Source organism: Haemaphysalis longicornis, unplaced genomic scaffold (genome assembly GCF_048455015.1).
Source record: "Haemaphysalis longicornis isolate Haplotype H1 unplaced genomic scaffold, Haemaphysalis longicornis Haplotype H1 scaffold_12, whole genome shotgun sequence".
NCBI classification, from domain to species: Eukaryota; Metazoa; Arthropoda; class Arachnida; order Ixodida; family Ixodidae; genus Haemaphysalis; species Haemaphysalis longicornis.
The window spans coordinates 86,510,820-86,535,218 of NW_027526225.1; the positions used below are offsets into that span (position 1 = coordinate 86,510,820).

General features: G+C 50.3%; 2 protein-coding genes across 3 annotated transcripts in view; one reads left to right on the top strand and one right to left on the bottom strand.

Moving 5' to 3' along the window:
• The window catches only part of LOC144162920 (enteropeptidase-like), an 85,881-nt gene that overhangs the window by 42,691 nt on the left and 18,791 nt on the right, over window positions 1-24,399 (bottom strand). The gene's annotated exons all lie outside the window — the stretch shown is intronic.
• On the top strand, window positions 3,919-23,023 carry LOC144162055 (tetraspanin-33-like). Of its 2 annotated transcripts, none has more exons than XM_077692570.1 (4): window positions 3,919-4,135; window positions 12,264-12,502; window positions 15,598-15,809; window positions 21,891-23,023. In XM_077692570.1, the coding sequence occupies exons 2-4, from the start codon at window positions 12,267-12,269 to the stop codon at window positions 22,454-22,456; spliced, it is 1,014 nt and encodes a 337-aa protein (XP_077548696.1). In that variant the 5' UTR covers window positions 3,919-4,135; window positions 12,264-12,266; the 3' UTR covers window positions 22,457-23,023. The 2 variants fall into 2 exon arrangements, with proteins under 2 accessions (XP_077548696.1, XP_077548695.1); XM_077692569.1 differs by lacking the exon at window positions 3,919-4,135 and adding an exon at window positions 7,454-7,673.

Genomic DNA, 24,399 nt, shown 5'->3' on the forward strand with positions numbered 1-24,399 from the left:
GCGGGGAAAACCTGTACTTTAAGGGCTTCAGTATGCAGTCATATAAAGGCGTCACAACGCGATTAAACTAATTACGACCAACTTTTGCTCCGGCTTGTAATTGAAAACATATGGAGTGCGGCAAGGGTCGTTTGCCTTCGTAATACTCGGACGCGTCTGACGCGAGGGGGCGCTCTGTCTGTTGAATTCTTGAAGGTACGGTTTCTTTCGACTATCTGTGTAGTGTTTCCAGGAAGTGCCTGTACAAAGATTTAGTGGATGTTTGTTTACCCGTGCCACTGTATAGGTCGTTATACGGTACAGGCACTGGGCTTGATGTTTTATAAGGAGGTTGAAAGTATGCCGGTGAAACCTGCAATTAAATCATTTTTTTAAACTACACAGTGAAACCCTTCCCGTAAATACTTGGTTAGCAGAAAGAGGCATTTTAGTACCGTGGACAACAGACTGCAGTCTGTGCAAAAAGCCGGAAACTATTAATCACGTCTTCATCGACTGTTGGGACCCAGTGTTTCGCTGGGACGTCCTGCAACGTATGTTAAAGATAGACTTACCCACGACACCGCACGGAATTCGGTTCCTACCCGTGAAAAATGAGGCAGTGTGCCGTACGATTTGATCGTGCTCCTCAGCCTTCATAGTATATGGAGGACGAGAATGGCGGTGAGGAATGCGGGATATAAATGCCCGGCCTTTCAGAGAAAATTTCATCGAAAGCGTACAGTATATACGGGAAGTGTTTCGTGCAGAGGATGATCCCCCTGAGTGGTTGCCTGTGCTTGACGATTTAGTGTGTCTTGGAAAGTTTTAAAGCCACTGAGTCAGCCAAGTAGGGTTGACGGATCATTACAATATGACATGATGTGTTATGTACTGTAGAAATGCCGAAGCAGGCAATAAAAAAAGGCCAAAATTTTCCCGTTGACGTAGCCCAAGAAAGACTATCGTCTTTAAAAATGCAAAGAAAAAATACGGAGTGCACGTGAGCGTGTGCCTCGTGAGGAGCTCCTGGCGTCGGCCAGCTCGACCTTCGAGAACACTGCCCAGTGTTTGTGGCGTGATCTCTCGCATGCTGTTCTCCCCGCCAGTTCACGTGCGTTCTCGCCCGAAGTGGGCAGCACAGACGCCGAGTTAGCGGAGCCGGTTGCCGCGGGTTCTAGCGCGTGCTAACGCGGTCCACTTTGGGAGAGATGTGAAAGGCTGCGGACAAAATGATCCGGCCGAGGAAGGGGGAGATGCCGCAAGCTCTGCTGTTTCTCCAGCGTGGCACCGCTCGTGCAAGCTGCGCCAATTCCTTTTTTTTGGGGTCAATAAATTGGGCCGTTATTGCGCTCATTCTAACGTGACCGATAATTATAGCTTCTGTCTTGGCAGATGAATTCTAGCTGACTTCAATGGTCGGTAATGAGAAGCATGAACGAACGTCAGCCCAGATAAAGGCGGCGAACTTGATAGGAAGAGAGCCCTGTAGCATTTGGGTCATCATTCACGGAGAACAGATCACGGGGTCACGTCCACGCGAGCAACCGCAGTTTCAAGATAACTGCGTCCGGCTTCGTGCTTATCGGGCATACCACATCATGCTTTTGTGTGTTAATGACACTTCAAAATAAGTGCGTGGGGGGCGCATTGTTTCGAGGCAGTGTTTTTCCATGCCTGGAACTGTCGTGCACCAGAAACGGTATGACGCCGTCTGACAGATGTTCACCACCTCTAGAATCCGCTCTCTGGGGAGGACGTAAACGCGTTTTTTTAATGCGGAGCGGCCATTAAAATAAAATACAACTTCGTTGAAATCAAAACAACTAGTCTGTCTGAATTTAGTAACTCACCACTTTCACTCCCCGGGGATCTTTAACGTGTGCCGAAATCTCGTACGCACGGGCGTTTTTGCTTTTCGCCTCCATCAGAAAAGCGGCCGCCGCGGCCGGGAATCGAACCCGCTACTTTTCTCGAATAACCGCAGCAATTCTCGGGTATGCACTCCGTAGGCCGAACTTTTGTGTTTGGGGTCTGCGGCGTGAATCGGTACCTGCTGCGAGGTGTACAGTGAGTACTTTTTAGATTTGCAAACAATATCTGTCTTTCTCTGTCTGTCTGTAACTCGATTTAGCCAGCCGGCCAAAGTGGAACGGATTCTGCGCAATAGTCTTTTATACTCACAGCCGAATCTAAACGTCTAAGTCGGGTGTTAATGTTCATACTTATCAACATTGTTGAACAAGACAAGAGAAAACGCAAATATAAGGCAGAAAATCAATACATCAGTGACATTTGCAGTGTTCCTTTATTAAAAATTGACGAATGCTTGGTTTTTGCGATAGCAAATAAAATACTACATCAAATGCAGAAAACTGTCGCCTGCTGTTGCTCGCGCTACCTGGCGGAATTCTAAAAAAAAGTCTAACGGCAACAGCAACGAAAGGTTCCACTAGATAGGTTTCGCGTTTCGCTTGGAACGCTCATGGAGTTGGGCAACGTGGTTACTAGTACACTGTAACGTGGTTCTATAAAGTTCAGTCGGGTGCCTCGATTCACGCGCGTCTACGCAGTACGGGAGCGCTGGCATCGAGGCGCCCGACTTGTAGCAGTGGAACGCGGTAAATTTACATTGACTTGAGCAAACCTCTAGCGCGTTATCTTGGAAGGAACGAGACAGGAGAGGAACAGCATGAGAGGCGAGTGGGAAAGAGAAGGGATGCATTTACTTGGCAGGGGCGCGCCAGTCGACTATTGTCTTCCGTCGACATTTGCAACGAAAGGAGCAGATACGCGGCCAATTTTTTTCTGGTAACGCTGGACGGCGTAACTACAAGCTCGCTGTTAAAATCAGGACCACAGGGTTAAGCTTATCATGGGTTATGGGCAAGTGCGAACGGGCCAGCTCGCAACCTGAAGGTAAGAACTAACCACTGCGAGAGAGAGAGAGAGAGAGAGAGAGAGAGAGAGAGAGAGAGAGAGAGAGAGAGAGAGAGAGAGAGAGAGAGAGAGAGAGAGAGAGAGAGAGAGAGAGAGAGAGAGAGAGAGAGAGAGAGAGAGAGAGAGAGAGAGAGAGAGAGAGAGAGACGTTTATCCTATTTATGCCGAAGAATGGCTTCCGAGTTAACAAGTCCAAGCGTCGTCTTCGCACGTTCTGTATTCCTTGTCCATCAGCCTGGCCTGGTCGGCGAGGTGGCCGCTGCATGCTGCGGTCTCCCACTGCTCGGTTGTGGGGTTAGGGAAACGGCGTGGCACATCCGACTATTGACTACATTCCCAGGCTGTGTGGAGCAGGGAGCTTGAATGTCCGCAAAACTTGCATTGCGGTGAATGCTGGTCAGGGAAGTGCATTAGCGACAGCTAACGGATTTTTGAACGGAAAAGAAAGCCTTGTTAGAATCCAGCGCCCCGCTGCCCTGTGCGAGCGTCATCCAAGTTTGGTGCACTGCGGTGAAACTCTCTGTGTTGCACTAAAGCCAACTCATTCCGCACTGCGAACAACTCTCGACAAGCCAGGAAGCTCATGAACTAACAGCTGCGAGAGAGAGAGAGGGGGGGAGAGAGAGACGTTTATTTAGCATATTTATTCGTAAGAGGGCTTCTGAATCGGGAAGTCCAAGCATCGTCTTCGTACTGTCCGATGAGTCACGGACAATGGCGCGGCAGCTGCAGGAACCGGCGGATGCCGGTTCCTGCAGCGGCGTGTTCGGCCCGTCTCTGAAAACATTGGCCGTCCCTTAGAGTGCTCATTTCCCCCTCTCTCCGGTACAGCATACACCGGCGCCTGGGAACGCATTACGAGACCTGTTAAGGGTACTCCTGTGCTTGTACTTTTTTCGTACCATGCGCAGAGCGCTGAAATGCTGTGGACCGTTGGCACTTTTGTGTATAAATTCTCGCCCTCCGGCGACCCGAGTTAGTTCGCTCCGGGCTCTCGCTAAGTGCGTTTCTCTGCCCGAGTCGTGCTGTAAGTTCGCCATCGGGTTGCTGTTCCTGTATCATCGCTACTCTCTCCTCGTCATGCAGCAAATTTACGTTTTGCTCTCGGCTCTTCGTCGTTCGAAACGGAGGCAGCTCTCCTGCTCGCCACTCGTTCACCACGCCACCACTACATGACGGAGGCGACGGAGCTTCCTTCTGGGACGCCTTCATCAATGTAACACACCCTCCTCCTTTATTGTTTTCGTTTCCTTTTTTATTCTCTTCGGTTCCCACCTCCGTTTTACTCACTCGGCTTATCAGTGGTTCAATGGATCATGAGTGTCCGGGGAGGGAGTGCCCATCTTCTAATTCATCGAACCGCTGTCTGCGTGGGACAATGGGATATTCTTTTACGCAAAAGCCTAAGCCCCCCGATCTACGAAAAAGCGGTCATGTCCGATACAGAATATTAATGTTCAGCCGCTTTAGAACAAAAATGCGGGAATTTTCGCCAGAGAACGGGAATTTTCGCCAGATTATTTTCGATTAAATAAATCGATTCGTCTGAAAAAATTGATTTATTTTATCAGAAACTGTGGCGTGAAGTGTCGCCAGTCTACCTGTCGAAGCAATTCGCGTCAGAAGAGGAAGTAAGGAAATCGTAAAAATATTTGCAGACACGATGTAGAACTAGTAAAGAAAGCTTTGCAGAGTATCGCCAGAAGTCATAACACTTTCGTCTTTAAAGTATACGTAAGCAGACTTAAGTTCTCGAGGAATTATTCAGGGGTTCAAGAGAGCACTGCTGCTTTATTTCTTCATGATAAAAAAATGTGGTTGATCCTTCTTTCATAAGAGTCGGTAAAACACGAAAGTGGAATCTGCCTTCACAGAAGCATTTTAATGTTTATTGTGCATCGATATGAACTTGCACACCACTATTTATATTTTGTCGGTATGGCACCGTTAGATGCATCAACATTAGAGACTGGATTACACGCGCTGGAGCATGGCGTAAATCCGATTGAAACGCCAGGCGCTCGCAAACCGTGCGAACGAAACCGAACGGGTTGTTAGCGAATAGTTTGGTGAAGTTACGGTCCGCTACAGCGAAAACAGCATGATTTGCGAGTCGGCAGCAGTCTTGTGGGTGTGCTTGGCAAGCGACGACCTGCTGGCGGTCGCTTTGGCAAAGGTGTGACGGTATTGGTCCGTCTCCACGGCGTGTAAGCCAGGCACTAGCGTTGCGACGAGCGCAGCTTGTGGAACGCGGCGGCGGCGTTCCACAAGCTGAGCGGCGTTCCGAATAGGCGGCGGACGGATAAACACAGCAGCTTCCGCTGCTATACGCTGCCCTATCGAGGCACCAACTATCGGCGCTCATTAGCGTCATGACGCACTACTTCGCTTCACCTCTCTGAGACGGCCCCACCACCTGAATGGACGTTAGAGGGGAGGACATAAGGCGCGTTCGTACAGCTCTCCGGGTATGACTTCATGGCTCCGTTGGCAGAGCGTTTGACATCTATTGAAGTTTGACATCTCCCGCTGCGGCCAAACTGATTGTGGGCTTGACTCCTAGCGGCGCCGCGTCAGTGAAACTTCTTCTTGGGATGTCATTTCCGTGACGGATATGAAGTCGGTGAGGTTTGCATACCCCGGCATAAAAAAAAATCACTTTCGTGTTAAAAAATGTCGGTAGGTGCAATACCTCACAATCGTGTAAAACTTAACCCGCCGCGGTGGCTCAGTGGTTAAGGCGTTGCGCTGCTGAGCACGAGGTTGCGGGTTCGATTCCCGGCCGCGGCGGCCGCTTTTCTGATGGAGGCGAAAAGCAAAAACGCCCGTGTGTACGAGATTTCGGCGCACGATAAAGATCCCCAGGTGGTCAAAACTAATCCGGAGCCCTCCACTACGGCGCGCCTCATCGCCTGCGTTGCGTCGGCGCGTTAAACCCCACAATCAATCAAATCAATCAATCGTGTAAAACTTCAACGAATGAACGAAATCACTGGGTGCCAGAAAAGAAACAACGGCGCGACGCCAAGCAGAATCTTGCAAGTGAGGTCGCATACGCGATGTAGTATGCAGCGGCAGCTGATAACGACTGCGCTGATAAGGCTGCAGACACGCAACTCAACGACGTTCAATGAGAAAGCGTACCGAGCCCTAAGTGTTCCGTTATCTTGAGCTTCAACGGAATGCGGGACACCTACGAAACTTCCACGGCCATTGCTGCATTTGATATTTATTTTGACAGCGTGCGAAAACTGACGTTGTTGTTGTTGTCATAGTTGTCCCGTCAAGAGAGAGAGAGAGAGAGAGAGAGAGAGAGAGAGGGATGGATGGATGGAGGGAGGGAGGGAGGGAGGCCTTTATTGGAAGCACGGCGGGATCTAGCCTGATTGTAGAGAAGCTGTGGCGTGTGCCAGCCTGCTTGCTGACGTGATTACGTCCCAAGGCGAAGAAACAAACGAGTGGCGAACACGGTGTGGCAGAAAAGAAGCCGGTCGAAATAATTCGTACCAAAACACTATAAATGCAAAATACTATAAAAGAATATAAAATAATATAAAAGAACACAAAGGCCAACGAAAGCCCAGTTTAAAATCACGACAGGGATACCGCAAGAACCTAACAAGAATTCTTGACGTACGACAAAAAAACTTTGTTGTGACAACAGAAGTACTGTTGTTAGGACAAAGCCATCTGTTGTTACGACACACATTTCTGTCGTAACGACAAAGTGAATTTTCTCAACGACAAGCATCCCTGAAGTCAGAACAGAACTGCCATTCGCGCTACTCTTCACAATGGGCAGTAACATTCAAAGCATGTGCAACTACTGATGGAACATCAGGATCACGACAAGACAGGAATTAGGCACGACGGAACATCAAAATGAGGACAGGAATACACCACACGATAGAACATCGGAATCCCGACACAACAAGAATACGACAAGACGACAGTACGACACGCGAAAATATGACAACACTACAGAAATTTTTCTGGCCGTGTTTTTCGACTGGGAGCGAAGAAAGAGACTTAATTACGATGTCAGACGTTTTAAATACGTATAGCCAGGATTTCGCCTTCCAAGGACGCAAGCAGACTAAGTGCCCAGAAGAATTTCCCCCTTATACCAACGGCGGCGGCATCAAAACCTCAATCATCATCATCACCACCGTAGTCTTTTCCATCAGAAAGACCGCCGCCGCCTCAATCATCAGCATCATAGTCTGTTCCGTCGGAAAGGGCGGTGAGCGGACACTGACAACGACGATCCCATAATCATCATCATCATCGACGTCGTCGTCGTTCTTCCCTTTCGGAATACGCGGTACGCGGACGCCGATTACGACGACGGCTCAATCATTCATCACCACCGTCCTCACCGTCAGAACGCGCGGTGAGCGCACGCCGACAAAGGTGACTCGATCATCATCGTCGTTGTCGTCATCGTCCTCCCAATCGGAACGCGCGCTGCGCGGCCGCTGATGACGACTCAATCATCATCGTCGTCGTCGCCCTTGCCATCGGAACACGCGGTGCGCGGACGCTGACGACGACGAGGTGCAGGGCAGGGCTGCCCTGGCAAAGCTCGGGGACGCGGCAGGATGAAGGCCAAGATGAAGCCGTTCTGGAAGCAGCCGCAGAGGTTCTACCGCGCCTTCCTGCTCTCCTTCAATCTGTGCCTCATGGTCATCGCCGGCTCCGTCGCCTCGGCCGGCATGTTCTCCTTCTCCGAACGCAGCCGCATGCCGAGCAAGGTGAGCTCCTTTGCAGACACGCGCGCGCGTAGACATCAATGCTCCACTTCGAGGTCTGCCCTCTGCAGATTCGCAAGCTCTCTAGTTCAGGCGTAAGAAGCGAAGGACTTACAAAATTGGCCTCGAATCTGCTAGCTTCGCTGCAAATGTCGTCGAAGGGCGATGGCTGAGTCTAATCTCCCGGCAGCCGTGAGAATTTACTCAGGGAAATTCTCACGACAGTTTCTTAAAAGGTGGCTGGCCTAAAATTCACTGAATAATATTAGCTACCAACGTTAGGTAACATAACCTAACGTAACCTAACCGAACGTGTCATAACCTACCCGAATCCATCCCAACTGCAACAAACCTAACATAACCCAGCCCAACGACACAGAACACAACGTATATTAAACGTTGCGTCTAATCTCACGGCAACCGTGAGAATTGCCTCTAGAAAATTCTAACGGCAGTTTAGATAAAAGCTGGCTGGCATAAAATTTGCTGAATAATATTACGACCCAACGTAACCTAACATAACATAACTTCACCGAACCTAGCGTAACTTAACCGAACGCGTCATAACCTACCAAAATCCAGCCCAACTGCAACAAACTTAATCTAACCCAGCCGAGCGACACAGAACACAACCTATATTAAACGTAATTCAACCCATTCTGGAAGACCTGTGCGTCGATCTCCTCATGTAGTAAAGAACAGAGTAAAAAAGCAATAACAAAATCACGATGACCAAAAAATTCCGAAAGCAAAAAAAAAAAAACATCGCATTGTCGGATTCGAACCCGAGCCTTCTCGTTTAAAATCAAGTACTAAACCACAGCGCTACAAGGGCATCTGCAAACGCTGCTTTGTAGGGAATAACCCCGTAAAATATCCGCGCAGCGTGCTTAGCCAATGAGAGGCGACTGCCGTGAGAAATTTCTGACGGTAATTCTCGCGGTTGCCGGGATAATAGACACTACCGGCCAATCTTCGGCCGGCCCTTGCCCGCCGCAATGTCCTCCTCCACGGTGTTTTCCTTGCGTTTTTTGGGCATTTTTACGCTTGTCACTTATGACCACTGCCATGGACACTCAAGGGTGGAAAAACATCTGACGCCGTCCTTTCCAGAGCTATGTGCGCTCCGCACGCAATGTATACGCACTAATGCACGATTGAGCACCATTTCTTCGCATAGGCCTCCTGCGCTGGAGTTTAGCGGACATGCAGCGCCCTCTCGTGCATTGCCACCGTGGGAAGTACAAGAGCAGACGCCCCGCAAATGCTTTCATTGACTAGCAAACAGGCGACATACTTTTATTGATTTGGGACCATGATTTGCGGGTCTGCCGCAGTCTTGTGGGTGTGCTTGGCGAGCGACGTCCTGCTGGCGGGTCGCCTAGGCAGAGGTGCGACCACACTGGTCCTGTTCTTTGGCGTGCATACGCCAGACGCTCGCGTTGCGACGAGCTCAACTTGTGGAACGCGGCAGCGGCGTTCCACAAGTTGAGCAGCGTTCCACATACGCGGCGGACGGGTAAACACAGCAGCTTCCGCTGCCACACGCTGCCCTATCAAGACAACTATCGGCGCTTATTAGCGTCATGACGCACTACTTCGCTTCACCTCTCCTAGATGGCAGCACCATCTGAATAGACGTTAGAGGGGAGGACATAAGGCACGTTCGTACAGCTACCCGGACATGACTTCATGGCTCAGTCGGTAGAGCGTTTCACACCTCCCGTTGCGGCCAGAGTGATCTTGTGCTCTAAAGCTAGCGCCGCCGCGCCAATAGGTGACGGGTAAAAAGCGCAAAGGCTCATGGGTGCATTGTTTTCTCCCGCGGAGAGCCGCCACTTCCGGTTCGGGAGCTCTCCTGGCCTCCCGTACGCCGTCGGCTTTCACGCGCGGGTGTGCTTGTTGTTTATCTGTTTCCACCGGGAAAAAAAACGCTCATGCATCGGGAATTTCATAAATAACAACGATTGACCTTACTAGGAGTTTATCTGACAGGTAAGCACCCTGTGACAGATAAACAACACGCACGCACGCGCCTGACAGCCGCCGGCGCACGCAGACGTACGGGAGGGCAGGAGAGATCTCGAACCGGAAGTGGCGGTAGCAGACGAAGTACCCATGAGCCTTTGCGCTTTTTACCGGTCACCTATTCAACTTTTCTGGTGATGTCATTTCCGTGACGGATATGACGTCGGTGAGGTTTGTGTACCCCGGAATAAAACAATTTCATGTTAAAAAAATTCCCCCGCATTTCCCCGAGGGGGAGAATGTGAAAGTGCGAATGCACGGTTGTCGGCCCGCTTGCGGCGCTTGCGCTCGGCCCCCGTAGCCCACCGCCTCGCCGCCTTCTCTTCCATCTCTTCCATCGGGTTTGTAGTATCACGTGTACACCACGCAGTTATCAAGACGCTGTAACGCCGCTGAGTCGCCAACGCACGCCGCTGACGACGTAGTTTGAATGCGTTAAAGATATAAGGCGCGTCACTAACACTGATATCACCGTCGCGTCCGTGGCTTGGTCGGTAGAGCGTCGCGCTGCGGCCGCAAAGTCCTCGGATCGAAATCTGGCGCCGGATGCTGTTTCTTTTTTAAATATAGAGGAGCACTGCGGACGCCGCCGCCGCCGCCGCCGCCGCCGGTGGATGGTTTGGGGAAGTGCATTCGCACTTAAAATGTAAACACGGTTACTCTGGGCGCGCTGTAGAGCCGGAATGATTAAAGATACATCGAACAGGGTGAAAACGCCGCTCGACGAAGTCAGATAACGGTTGACTGAACTGGCACCAAACGCGGGGCGGTGGGCCAAACCAAAAGGCTTACACGCCAAACGATCCTTTTCCGCACCCAGCTTGCGGCCCGTCAACAGGATACGCCGCATGTACTGAAAACTACGCTCTCCGTTGCTTGTACTTCAATGGTTATCTTGATAATACCGCCTTTGGCGTCGGAAGGATCACGTGATGATACACTGCGTTGACATATCGATTGCCAAAATGGGGGCGTGCGCTGCTGCGTTGCATGAGCCCGGCAAGCAGCCACCGGACGTCCTTCGGCCGTCCAGCGTACGCTCATACCGGCTCTAGTGGACGCCCGGTGGATGTCTGTCTCAGAGCCGATGGACATACCATGTGCGTCCCGTGGGACGTCCGGATTTAACACTTCCGTACATCCGAAATTGGAGGTATTTCGGACGTTCAGTAAAACAGAATCACAAATCGGAAAGCATATGTTCCTACAACGAATACTACACCGCACAACACCAACACATTACTGGGCAGATAAGTATACAAGGCAAATTTGTTTCACACGTAATGGTAGCGGTTCTCAATCCTTATATACTCTTCCCCGAAGAAATCGCCGTTGGAATCTGTGAGGTGTTTCAAAACAGTTAAAAATAGACCTAATCTTAGTGCCGCAAAGATAAAACTTTCGATATACAAGTCCGGACATTGATGTACAAAATCTTTTAATAGAAAAACTGAGTATACTTTTTCTGTTTTGGCTTTGATGTTTCGTGGTAACTTTGTACGTCCACGGGCGGATGTCCTTCAGACATACGAAAATGTTTATCCATTGTACATCCGTTGCTGAATGTTCACTGTACGTACACAAATGTACATCCGAACATGGACGTACTGTGGCCGACCAAACTTGGCATTGGACGTTCGGCTGTTTTTCTTGGGTTGCTTGGGTGTCGCCTTACGTGAATATATCTTGGGGGCCGAACGAATGACTACGGTATATTTCGGCTGTAGAGATACAGTGATGCACGTACGCGTTCATTGGCCGTCTGAAGAGGCCATGCAAGGCATCTGACATTCATTCCGCGGTGTTCCGTGTACGCGGTTCTGTGAATACGCACAAGGCAACGCGAGGCGGGTACAAAGCATCGCCAGTTGATGGGATGTCTCCGAGAGAGAGAGAGAAAAAATGACAAGGAAAGGCCCGTTCAGACGCGACTGGAGCGACAGAAGCGACGCGATTTCTGTCGCTCTAGTCGCCCGCGGCGATCGCCTTTGTCGTTTGGTCTGAACCTCCTTGGGTCTGACCAATTTTTGTCGCCGCGACCGAAATCGCGTCACCCTTGTCGCAAGTGTTGAACGGGCCTGAACACGAAGCCACAACTCGTGCAGGTCGAATGCACCTATCCAAAAGGCCCCGACGCTACCGTTGTGAGCATTCTACGCAAAGGCGCAAGGTTCCCTTGAATTTTAGGGGCGAAGCTCCTTAGGACCTTGCTTTGTCCGTGGCTTGTTCCTTGGCGTCCCTGTACACAGTGTTGCGCATGCGCGAGGAGCATTGGATTGGATTGGACTGGATTGGATTAAATTGAATTGTATCGGATTGTGTTGCAATTGTATATACTGTACACACGCGTTGTCCCTCATTTACATGCGCGAGTGGGCAACGCCACGGGTGATTTAGAGTAAGAACGATCCCCAGTGCTTCGCCCACTCCACAGGATTTACTTCGTGGAGATGCGTGAATTTTTTTCAAGCGAGTAGTCCTAGTAATCCAAAAGTGTACAAGCCCTCATGCCGCTCCACATTCTGCGCGCGTTACGCGAGCTGCGCCGTGCCTTCCCTCTTTCAGCAGATGACGTACTTCAACACGCTCCTCATGCGACTCAGCGTGAACCTGGAGCTGGCGGTCATGATGAGCGGAGGTGCGGTCTTCTTGGTGGCCGTCCTGGGCTTCCTGGGAACCCTGCGCGACAGCCTGATGGCGCTGCGCTTGTACATGGCCTGCATGTTCGACGTCACCTTCCTCGCTTTCGTCGGCACCGCCCTGATCACTTTCACGCCCTTCATGGCCAACAATGTCTTCCACAGGCACGTACCCGCTGGCGTTGCTACAATCTGCCATGACACTATTTATAGACCTTTATTGTTCTTCTTGCGTTCGCTACAGGTTGTATTCGTTGAAAAGTTTAACTGTCAATGTCTTCGCTTGACAACACTGGAAACGGCCACAGCTATGGCCGATGCGCCACGGACATGGCGCGGCTAGGGCCACTGTGCCCGCGCGCCGACAGGAGTGGTAGCCCCGTGAAACGCCTCGTTAATCAGTCAAGCGTTTAAGAAAGCTCCGTCGCAGACCACGCTGCACCTGCCGGCGGATCGCGTAAACAGCCATGCCACGCCTGTGACGCTCCAACCGGCAGGGGCTTCTTCCTCTGGCCAGCCACGCAGCTGGAGGACCAGGCGAGCTCTGCTGCGAACACTTGACCCGTTTGCTGCCCCGTGCGCGCGTAGAGCTTGCGCGAAGGCTTGCTCCCGAGCTACTGACCGTCCGGCTGTCCGGCCGCTCGCTCAACGGCTGCAACGTCACTTCAATGGCCCCGCTCTTCCCGATTTCGGTTTCAACATCGCCGATTTTTGCTCACCGTTTGCGGCGTCCATGTTTCTTTTTCAGCAGATTATACGGAAATAGCGTTTTCAAGAGGTCGAAATTTTGGCTACGGTTGGCCTTTAACGCGACTTTCGCAACCTGCGTTCATCCGCCGTGCAGTGGCGTGACGCAAGCTTTCGGGAGAGGCTGCCCGCCAGGTACACACACGACTACCGGTGAAGATATCGCTGACATTTTGATTACTCGAAGTGGCATATTCGCGAATCGATATGCCGCAGCCACCATTAGCTGCATTTCCCCAGCCGTAAGTTTGGCTAGTTCAGCAACCTATAATGTGGTGCGGGTCTGACTCGGATGATCCTCCTCACACGGCTGCCGTGTATACGGCGCCGGCGTGAGAGGCAGGCAAGAGACAAAGGCAACGGACGCCAACCTCCAAGGGGCGTTTATTCCCAAAAACCTCCCTTAGGTGGCCCCTTCTCGGTCATCGAGGAGTCCCGCGTTGCTCGAGCGGCCGGAGTCGTTCGACTCCGCCGCTACCGTGGACGAAGGTCGGTCCAGGCTGGAGGGGAAGACGCCGGGTCGCTCCGCCGCATCACGCCGTCTCGTCCTCGCTTGGAGCGGCCGCCGCTACCGCGGACGAAGGTCGGTCCAGGCTGGAGGGGAAGACGCCGGGTCGCTCCGCCGCATCACGCCGTCTCGTCCTCGCTTGGAGCGGCCGCCCGCCGCTGCCGAGCGCCGCAGTCAGTCTCCCCTCTCCGCAGCCGCCTCCCCACCAAAGCGACTCCGAGATCCCCCCTTTCACGCGCGCCGGTGGCGCCATCTCGCGACGCGCAAGCGAACCCCTCTATTCTCGCCGTCATGTTGCGCAATACCGCGCAAGCCGCGCGGCCCTCCGAGCGCTGCCGCGTACCGAATCGGGATCGCGGGCAGCCACAATTGCCACAATACTTACACGTATGCGAAATGTCTACGTCACGAGTCGTATACGCAATGCACCCTCAGTACCTAAAAACATTGGCACGGATTGCACTAGTGATGAAAGGTTGGAGAAACAGCGCACCTGGCCGGGCGTAAACCGAGCTTCCTCCGGTTTTCCTCAGTGTTGCTAAGTTTTCTCAGGTTTTGCGATGTTGTTGCTAGGCTAGGCCAAGTTTAGTCGGATTTTACAAGGCCGTTCCGGTCGGTCCCCCACACTGACAGTGGATCCCAGGGGGGACGAAGCTAGGTCGACCCCTAGCTCCGCTGCTTCTCCTTCCTTGCACCAGTAGTGCAAGCTGCACCATTTTTTCGCGTTTCAGTAGCCCAAAAAAGACTATCACCTTTAAAATGGTCAACTAAGGGGTGCGCATACGCAATGCCCCTTGTGCCAACACTCGATGATGATGATGATTGCTATTGGTTTCCGCTTTGTAGCGGGGTGATGACATGTCATCTTACCAGACAGGACTAATATACCTATGTTTTATACTCTTGGTTTAATACTAGCGCTGCTTAGGGCAGGCACAAAAACCTTATTAGGCACGAAATACTTTTTTTTCTGTTACAGGTGATAACTGCCCTGAGCAGTATTCCCCTCTCTGCTCTTCGTCTACCACCATAATCTTCTTTTCGTCACCTCGACAGCCTTGAAGTTAACTTCCTCTGTGCTACCCTTAAATCCTAGGGCTTCTGGAAGCCGAATATTTCCCTCGTGTAGATTTGGAGGGATACCCTCGCATTCTAACACTATGTGCCGCATAGTTTCTGTTTCTTTTCCGCAAACCACGCATACCCCATCATTTTATGACTACTTCCCAACAAAGCTCTTAGTTCGTAAGCAACCTGCTCTAGCCTCAAAAAGCAAAGCACTGCCCTGGGATTATAGTAGAAAGCTTCCTTTCTGGTGTTCAATTTCTCAGCCCTGTACCTCTCTAACGACGTTTTAGCTTCAATTTTTTCCCACCATTTATTCGTTTTAATCTGCCTTGCCTCTTTTTTGGTTACCTTGGCTGTTTTGGATTCTCCACTAGCCTTTCCACATTTCATCGTTAGCCTTCTAGTCTTCCTTAGCCACTGCGTGTCCACGCTTTTCAAGTATAGGTACCTAAAAACCTTAGCTGCCCACCTACGTTTATCCATTGCTCTCAACCTCCTCTCAAAACATATTTTTCTCTGCGCTTCTCGAACTTCAAACGACGCCCAGCCCATATCTCCCTGTACTGCTTCGTTAGTTGTTTTTCCGTGCGAGCCTAAGGACAGACGGCCTACCGTTCTCTGGTTAACTTCAAGGCCTGATAGAACGTCTGATTTTAAGCAGAGTACAGCATTCGCAAATGTGAGACCCGGAAGAGACTCGAGCTGGCTTCACTGTTATGATACCCTTTCTACGGTGGTGCACCCTTTACAGGCGGCGCAGTTTTTTTTGTTTTTATTTTTTTATTTATTTATTTTTTGCTAACGCCGCCGGACAAATCTCAAGCCTAAACAGCTCCACTGTTAAAAGCCACGATAATCTGGGGGCTCATTGTGTGACCTTACAGTTAAACGAGCGCTTTCCGCTGAGCGAACCTTCCGTCGGACGGTGGTTTTGCAGGTACCTCAAGCCGGACCTAGTGCGCTACTACAGGCAGAGTTCCGACTGGGACGACCTGCTGGATCATATGCAAAGCAGCTTCAAGTGCTGCGGCGTCAGTTCGGACTCGTACAAGGACTGGAATCGCAACAGCGTCTACAAGTGCGCCAACTCCAATCCCAGCGCCGAACGATGCTCAGTACCAGACTCCTGCTGCACCGTCCAGAGCAAAGGTCGGTAGCATATCAAACGTGTGCACGTTTGGTTCCCGGGTTGAACCGAATCGTAGTACAGTAAAAGCTCGTTAATTCGGACTCGAAGGGCACCATAAAATTGTTCGAATTCACCCCTTAAGGGCTTATGACGACCTCATCTCGTCATCAGCAGTTGCCAGTGTTCTGCTTATGACCAGCTGTGGTCGTCATGGACCTCCCGCAATGCTACAAGAGGCTTTTGGCGAGCCGAGCTTGTCAAACGGTGCTTTTCTATTCAAAACATTGATGGCAGCACGGGTTCCGCCATTGGCGCTTGTATTCAATGGGAGTTTGCACACTAGATGGCGGAATGTGTGGCTTGTCACCCGCGCATTTTACAGACATGGCTTCATCCTCGCGGTGTTCGGGAAATCTGTCTCCTCCAGATGATGAAAGCGAGAGGGATGAGGATGTCGGCGTTGTGTTTGATTCTTCAAGTTAATAAGATGGTGATGACGTTTTCTACGGACAGCGACCCTGATTGAGAAGGAAGCAGCGATGATACGATGGCCAGCTACCGTGAATGGTACCTGATAGACCTCGCGAGAAGGCTATCTGCGCAGTGCTGTCACAGAACAGGGAGGATTTGTGCTGTGCTCGGAATTCGCTACCACACGGATGGTGGCCTCACCTAGCTTCAAGTGAACTATCGAGGAATAGTGCGTTTTCAGCACGGCAATTCAAACGCAACCTTTACTCTCTGGAGTCGCAGAAATTTATTTGTGAATACAGCTGAAATGCCCAGGTATAGCGTATTAAATGTAGCGAAGAATGACCAATAAAACTTAATTATCTGCCGTAAATTTTTTTCTCAAATATTTTTCTGTTTTGAACACGTTACTGAATGAATGGAAATCGTGCCACAGTGCGCGGGTAGAACACAAAGAAGCCACTTCTGGGGCGGTATTTTCGAGTTTTGTCCCTTTTGCGTCCCTTTCAAAAGTGTCCCTTTTGGCGAGCCCTGATTGGCTAGAAGCAAACAACCGGAAGTGACGTAACGCAAGCGCGGCAAACCTACTGGCAACGCCCACTGCTTAACCGGAAGTACGTCACGATGAAAGGGACCCAAAAGGGACGTTTTCAAAAGGGACAGTTACGAGAATACCGCCCCTGGACTCGCTATCGCGAATCAGGCGCTACTACACGTTTGTGGCAGGTGATTTCGTAAATAATGTTTCGTAAACAACAATGGCAAGCGCCGGAGCACTGGCGCCGGTGGCGCGGCGCCCTCTGTAGGCGAAATAAGCTGTTGCAGGAGGGCAGCGCGCACCACGCTGTTTTTTTTTTTCTGTTTCGTTGTTTTGTATACCTAGTAAATTTGACTTGGTTTGGATTTGCAACACATTGCACTCACTCTGGGCCGACTTTTTTCTGCGAGTAGCGATGGAAAGCAGGGGATCATAGTTCGAATTAACCGTTCTCGATACCGAAGCGTTCGAATCATCGGGAGTTTTCCCCCATGCAGGGCTGTGCCGGGACCAGGGCGCGAGTTCGAATTAACCGGAAGTTCGAATTAACCGGAAGTTCAAATTAACCGAGTTCGAATTAACCAGCTTTTACTGTGCTACCTGTTTCAGAAGGTCACCGTCACCGGCATGCGGCTTCGATGTAGCAGCTCAGGCAGCTTCATTTCAGCGTAATTTAAATGCAAGTTCGTCCTGCTAAGCCCGTTTGTAAGGGGCAAGGAAAGGGCCGATTAAATTCCTTGCTGCAATACAGTGAAAGCTCGTTAAAGGAGCCATGAAGAGAAAGTACAACTTCGTTTAATTTGAAAGAACTAGGATTCAGTATCTCACTCAGCTCCATTACAGCCACAAAAGATGTTTTTTAACGAAAAAAAAAGCAAAGAAGTATTTAAAAACTTCCAAATTTTGCGCCACAGTGACGCGTTATGAGCAAGAATGACGTCATCCGGTCAACAATAAAACATAATTTTCAGTGCGTTAACTGCACGTTAGAATTCAAGTGATGCGGTCAAATGGAACTAGAGGCCCCATTACAGACGTCCAGTCATGTGTCGTCGCGACAGGTCAGTTAGGCGGCCGCCAATCGCACAACAAGGTTCCGTGACGTCATAGAAAAGTTGCGGGAAATTGGCAAGGGGGTCGCGACTGCTTCACACGTTTTCTTTAATATATCCGTTATTTGTTCGAAGATTGCGATGATATTGGTATCATTGTTATCGGGACGAAGCGGTCCTTCTAATAAACCCAACTTATATTTTGTCTTCATGGCTCTTTTAATTCCAACTTCATATTTATGGGGGATTCCAACTCTACGATTTGGTCCGACCAAGTTTCAAATAGAAGTCTATGTATAAAGGAGCCCGTTAATGTATAACTGTTTATATGAATTTGTTCCTTTGTGTTCTATTTTTCTCATTGTATATACCGCCTCCCTAATGATATTTTTGTTTGCGTTATGGAAAGGGAAGTCCCCCTGTCGGATTTTTTCCCATGGGACCTCTTTGTGTAAAACCCTGTTTTCGTAACACTACTGAACTACTTAATGAAACAATGTAAAAAAAAATGTCGACAAATAAATACCTGTCCCGCCAATGCCGACAAGGGGGACAAGGACGAAGCATAGTGCGGCGTACGCTCAGAAGTCATGGCCGGATTGAATGCCGCCCGTGTCTTCCTCAGCTTCCAAGAAGGCGAAGATGAGTTTTCCCGCTACACTCGTTTGTTTGAGCGAGAAAAGCTGACTGTCGCCTTTCGGGACAAAAGGCCGGCCGCAGTCACTGGATTTTCGGGCGTCAAACTGTTGACATGCCCTGCTGCTTCAGAGTTGTATAGTTTACTGTTATTGTTCACTTCCATTAGTTAGAACTTTCATTATTTCCAACTGAGAGGGCGTCCCCTTGAGGAGGTTCGAGTTAACGAAGGAAATCATCGCACTAGCGAACACTAAACAGAGACAAAGGTAAAAGAGGCGACGAAACACACGCTAGAACTTCAACTCAGTTTATGCTACAGAAACACGAAAAAATTTAAGCCTACATGTACATGAAACGTGGACAGGGTGAAAACACAAACAAAATAAAATAAAATAGTATCGCACTCGTCCCACTTGCTCATATCACATATCACTTGCTCATATCTTTGTCTCTGTTAAGTGTTCGCTAGTATGATGATTTCCTTAGTAACCAACTTGCCCAACTCACCGCCTTAGTTGTCGAGTTAACGAGCTTTTACTGTATGCCTTCGCCAAACCTAGCACGCTGCATAGGTGGTATTCATTGACAACTTTAGCTCTCAATTTATTCGCTTGGCAACACTGGAAACGGCCACGGACATGGCGCAGTTTGTGCCACTGCGCCCGCACGCCGAAGAAAAAACAAAACACCGGCGTGCACCGTCTGCTCCGTTTCAACTATACTCTCGACGGTGTTGTCAACATAGATGTTATTAATTGCACTCACATTGGAGTCGAGGTATTTCTTTGCGTTCGGTGTGGTAGAGCTTGGAACGTCCAACTTTTATCATGTGCTTAGCACGGACAAGTACCGCCATCTCGCGGAGCCCCACGTAACCAGTGACGGCGCATTCACAAGATTCCTTGCATGCGTGCTTCGCTAGTGAATACAAGCTATATTTAGGGTCATTCCACGCCAAACATCCCAGACAGTGCCCTCGACCGTCTCCGATCAGACTATAAAAAATGGTCGATCACTTCCCTACACTACACATTTCTGTAAAAAATTTTTAGAGGAAAATTTTCTCCTCTCTCACACCGAAAAATCGCGAAAGTAAAATATGATATGAAACGCGGTCAAAAAAAAAAAAAGTCCAGTTGGTAGAAAAAGAACCGCGCTGTCTTGCTACAACGAATTCACAGCTGCTAGTGTCTCTCAAAACGTGCTTTGCAAGGAAGCAATGCGGCATTTCTGGGGCATATTTCGACATTTTTTACAGCTGTCACAACTTTCTCAGAAAAAATTAATGAAGCTGCAAAGTTTGTTGTTGACCATAAGTGCAGGAGAAAAAAAAATTCACAGCATATCCACGGGGTGAATGATGATGAGTGGGCGAAGCTCCTGAGGGGAAATCATCGGTAAAACCGTGACTCTTCAGTGAAAGTTCGCCCACTACATCTGTGTCCGAACGTAACGTCTAGAAAGTCTCGCTTAAACCGCGCGTCGCCACCTTGGGGCTGAGCTCGCCTGATGCGTTTTGCAGACGCCTCACGAGCTCTCACTGCATCGGGGTCTGCCTGCCGATACGCGCACTTTCTCGCCGCTTCCCGTTCTCTGACGTTTTGGAGATCCTCTTTGCGCCGCAGCCGTGCCGCTTCGCGTACGGCAGGGTCCTCGCGCCGTTGCCGTGACGCTTGGGCCTCTCGTTCTCGAACGCTGGGATCTTGGCGGCGTCGTCGCGCAGCCAGAAGACACGCTTCGGCCTCCCGCTCTCGTACGGCAGGATCTTGGCGGCGGCGTCGCGCAGCTTCATGGAGCGCTTCTGCCTCGCGGGCTCGCACATCTGCAGCCTTATCCATCGGGCGACTCCGAGCGCGCGCCAACAGCGAACGGATTTTATTACAACGCTCCCCGCCATCTAGTAAACAATCCAAGAACTAAACTAGAGGTGGCCACGCCATCTAGTAAACAATCCAAGAACTAAACTAGAAGTGGCTACATACATACGTCGAGGATGGACAGACCCACGCCTTAAGGAGCTTCGCCCCTAAAACCCAAGAGAACATATGGTAGCTGGTCCCAGCTGGTTTATGGTTAAATTCCGAGCTGGTTCCAGCTCGGAATTTAACCATAAACCAGCTGGGACCAGCTACCATTTCCTCTTGGGAATACATGGGAGTCGGGAAGCGAGTAGTTGCGGAGTGTTAACACATTAACTTTGAAAAATGTGCAGTAATGATCCTCGTGTTCAGGCACTCATTGCAGTGTGTGGCGCGGTCCGTGTAAAAGCAGTCTTGGGCTCGCTTGAAAGGGTCGATCTAGGGAGGGCATTTATTTCTCGAGGTTTAATCGGAGTAATTTTCGTTGTAAGCGAGGAAACATTTTGTTTTATATTGAGCGGCCAGCCGGAAGTTCGCTTCACTGCCCCAAGGGTCCCTCGGCCGCAGTCATTTATGCCAGTGGTTCTCAGCCATGACTGCCCCGGGGAACCATTTTGAGCTCGCGAAAGTGACGGGGGACCCCACAATGGAGCACGTATTGATCAGTGTCATAATGTCAAACAATTCGCACTTGCAGCTTACGTCGCCCACTAATACTTATCCGACGCCTGCCTTTCTGCTGGATGTTAATGACGATGCACGTCATAATGTTAAACAATTTGCTCTTAATCTAAACGTCTTCTAAACACCTATACGCTGCCTTTTCTGTGTCTGTTCTTTTTTGTTCTCATAGCTGGCATGTTGAGAAAAAAGCAGATGTTAAAATATGTGCTATGCGGAGAAACAAAACGTACGTGTAGTGTGGTGAAGCCACCTTTTATCGCATTGCAGGTGTTGGACAAAAAATTCACGCATCTGCACGAAGTGAATCATGACGAGTGGGCGAAGCACTGGGGATAGTTCATACGGTAAATCCCCCGTGGCATTGCCCACTCGCGCATGTAAATGAGTGACAACGCGTGTGTACAGTATATACAATTCCAAGCCAATCCAATACGATACAATTCAATTTAATCTAATCCAATCCAATCTAATGCTCCTCGCGCATGCGCAACAATGCGTACACAGACGCCAAGGGACAAGCCACGGACAAAGCGAGGTTCCCCTGAAACTCGAGAAAAGAATGGCAGGCGGCACAGCTTTTAGGAAGGCTTCGCGGACCCCTCAAATGCTCTCGCAGAGCCCCTGGGGTCCGCGAAAACCACTGATATATATTGTTGGCATGCTCATTCTGGGTTGTCAATGTCAGATTTATCACGTACTTCCGTCCAACAAGCGCCAAAAAGCTGAACCCATTACCACTCGTAGAGCCAACCAGAAAAGACAATTTTCAAATTCGTCATTATCGGCTTGCGGAGAAAATAGATCACGCCGATCCTGCGTGCGAGCTGTAGTAAAACTTCGCCTCTGCCCTCTCCGCAGGTTGCGGCAAGGACGTGCTCCGACACAACTGGAACGACGTCAAGAACCGCATCCACAAACGCAACTGCCTCGACACCGTGCTCGCCTCCGTGCGCAGCAACGTAGTGACAATCGCAGGCATGGGGATGCTCTGCTCCGTCGGTTTCCTCCTCGTGATGGCCAGTGCGCGAGAGTACATAAACGGACTGCGTGGAACGGCCTACCGACACCTCGATGAGTCTCGGCTGGCGTCGCAGAAACTCGTCTCCCGCGCTCCGTCACTGGCGGCGGCAGCCGCCGCCTCCCCGCTCTCCGCGAGGTCTAAAGGCAGCGGACTTCACATCAAGGCGGACGAGTATGTGATGGATACGGCCCAAGAAGACGCTCACTACGCGGCCAGCAGAGCCTACTCGCAGTCGGCAGTGGCGGCGTACGCTTCCGAAGCAGCGCCCCCGTACTCCTACCCCGCGATGCAGCCGACCCCGCCGATGGCGATACACCCGGCACAAGCGTCGAGCATGCACATGATGCAGGCGGCGCCGCCTTACAGCTTCCCCGAATACTACTACCAGAACACGCCCCAATAAAGATTCACGGAGGCTGCGCGTCACCACCACAAAGTGTGGAGTAGACTGTCCTTGTGGGGCCGCACAGCATCCCACAGAAGACTTGCATGAAGTTAGGCCTAATGTCCCGTGGTTAGGCTTAACGTGAAATAACCTTCAAGTTCAGCCTTGTGTAATACTATGTTGTCAAGCTGCGGGTACCGGTTGAAATCCTGATGGGGCCGCACAGAATCCCACAGAAGACTTGCATGAAGTTAGGCCTAATGTCCCGTCGTCAGGCTTAACGTCAAATGACCTTCAAGTTCAGCCTTGTGTAATACTGTTGTCAAGCTGCGGGTACCGGTTGAAATTACACCTGATCTAGGCTTAACGTTGGGCTGTTGCGTCCCCATATCGCCCTCTTCCCCCGCTGCACACTAACCCTTGCACAAGCAAGTTATACACTGGAAAACAAGGGAGGCTTCATGGATGAGGCATCGTACATTTGTCGTGAAGCTGGCATAGGGGAATACGGTTTTCACTTCAAAAGGTCGCACTGAAGGGTAGGTAGCTCATCACAAGCCTACACCTTTTAATGTTCCATGCAGACCGCTAGAAACGCCGATAGGTGAAAATTTAGCCAGTCGGCGGAGTCTTAGCCTTCAACCAAGGGTCCCGGCTAATTGTGAGACTAACGCCAAATCTTCCCCTGGTGAGCCTGGGCGGGCAAAAGTGAGTTGTAACTGCCGTAGCAACGTCGCCGCCATCTTAAGGTTGGAGTCGTAATAATTGTCATGGCAACACTGCCAGGAGGCGCAGACCGCGGAGGGGGAGGTTGATGTTTTCATTCCCTCCCCTCTCCCCACCTCTTGGGTGCTGGCCCAGCGCCCTTTGCCGCCTTCGAGCCGCCCGCTAGACCTCGCCGAGAACGGCGCGAAGCCGTGCAGACGTACGCTGCTCGGACAGCAAGACTTAGGACAAGAAGACGTCCCCCCCCCCCCCCCCCGTTTTGGCACGACTCTGCGGGAAATGGCACGTACTTTGTGACAATAAAAATTAACAAAAGAATGCACACAATTAACACATAGAAAATCGGCTTTCAGTTTACAAAAAGACAATAATTACAATAAAAATTCCACTAGAAAAAAAACATACACATCAGCTCTCGGATTTCAGGAAACAATGAGTAGAATTCAAGAATTCACAGAAAGACAGAACAAAAAACAGTTCTCAGTTTTCATAAACAAACAATAATACAGTACAAGATTTCATACAGCGGAAAAAAAAATACCTCAAAGTTTCTAAAGGAAACAAAAAGTTAAAATACACGTTTTTTACTCGAGTCGAGCGTCGCGATGTCACATGGCTATTCCCAGTGTTTCCAGCTGCTTTGAAGGAAGCAGAGAGGGAGGCGGAGTCGATCGGCAAGTGGGGAGAGGTTCATTTAATTGCTTCTGGCGTAGCTAATACTGAATGTAGATCAATAATTCTAACGGCATTGCATCGCTATATTGGTGCTACGCGACAATACAGGCCTTTTGTAACTTTTGTAATATTCCGTGTAGAGAATGCTGTTCTAGTTGGCGCCGGCAAAACGAAAGCGAAAACAAAAATCGTCGCTTTTTTTAGGGGCGAAGCTCCTTAGGGCGTGGGTCTGTCCATCCTCGACGTATGTATGTAGCCACCTCTAGTTTAGTTCTTGGATTGTTTACTAGATGGCGTGGCTACCTCTAGTTTAGTTCTTGGATTGTTCACTAGATGGCGGTACTTGTATATGATGAAAAGATGCGCTTGGATTGTTTACTAGATGGCGTGGCTACCTCTAGTTTAGTTCTTGGATTGTTTACTAGATGGCGGGGAGCGTTGTAATAAAATCCGTTCGCTGTTGGCGCGCGCTCGGAGTCGCCCGATGGATAAGGCTGCAGATGTGCGAGCCCGCGAGGCAGAAGCGCTCCGTGAAGCTGCGCGACGCCGCCGCCAAGATC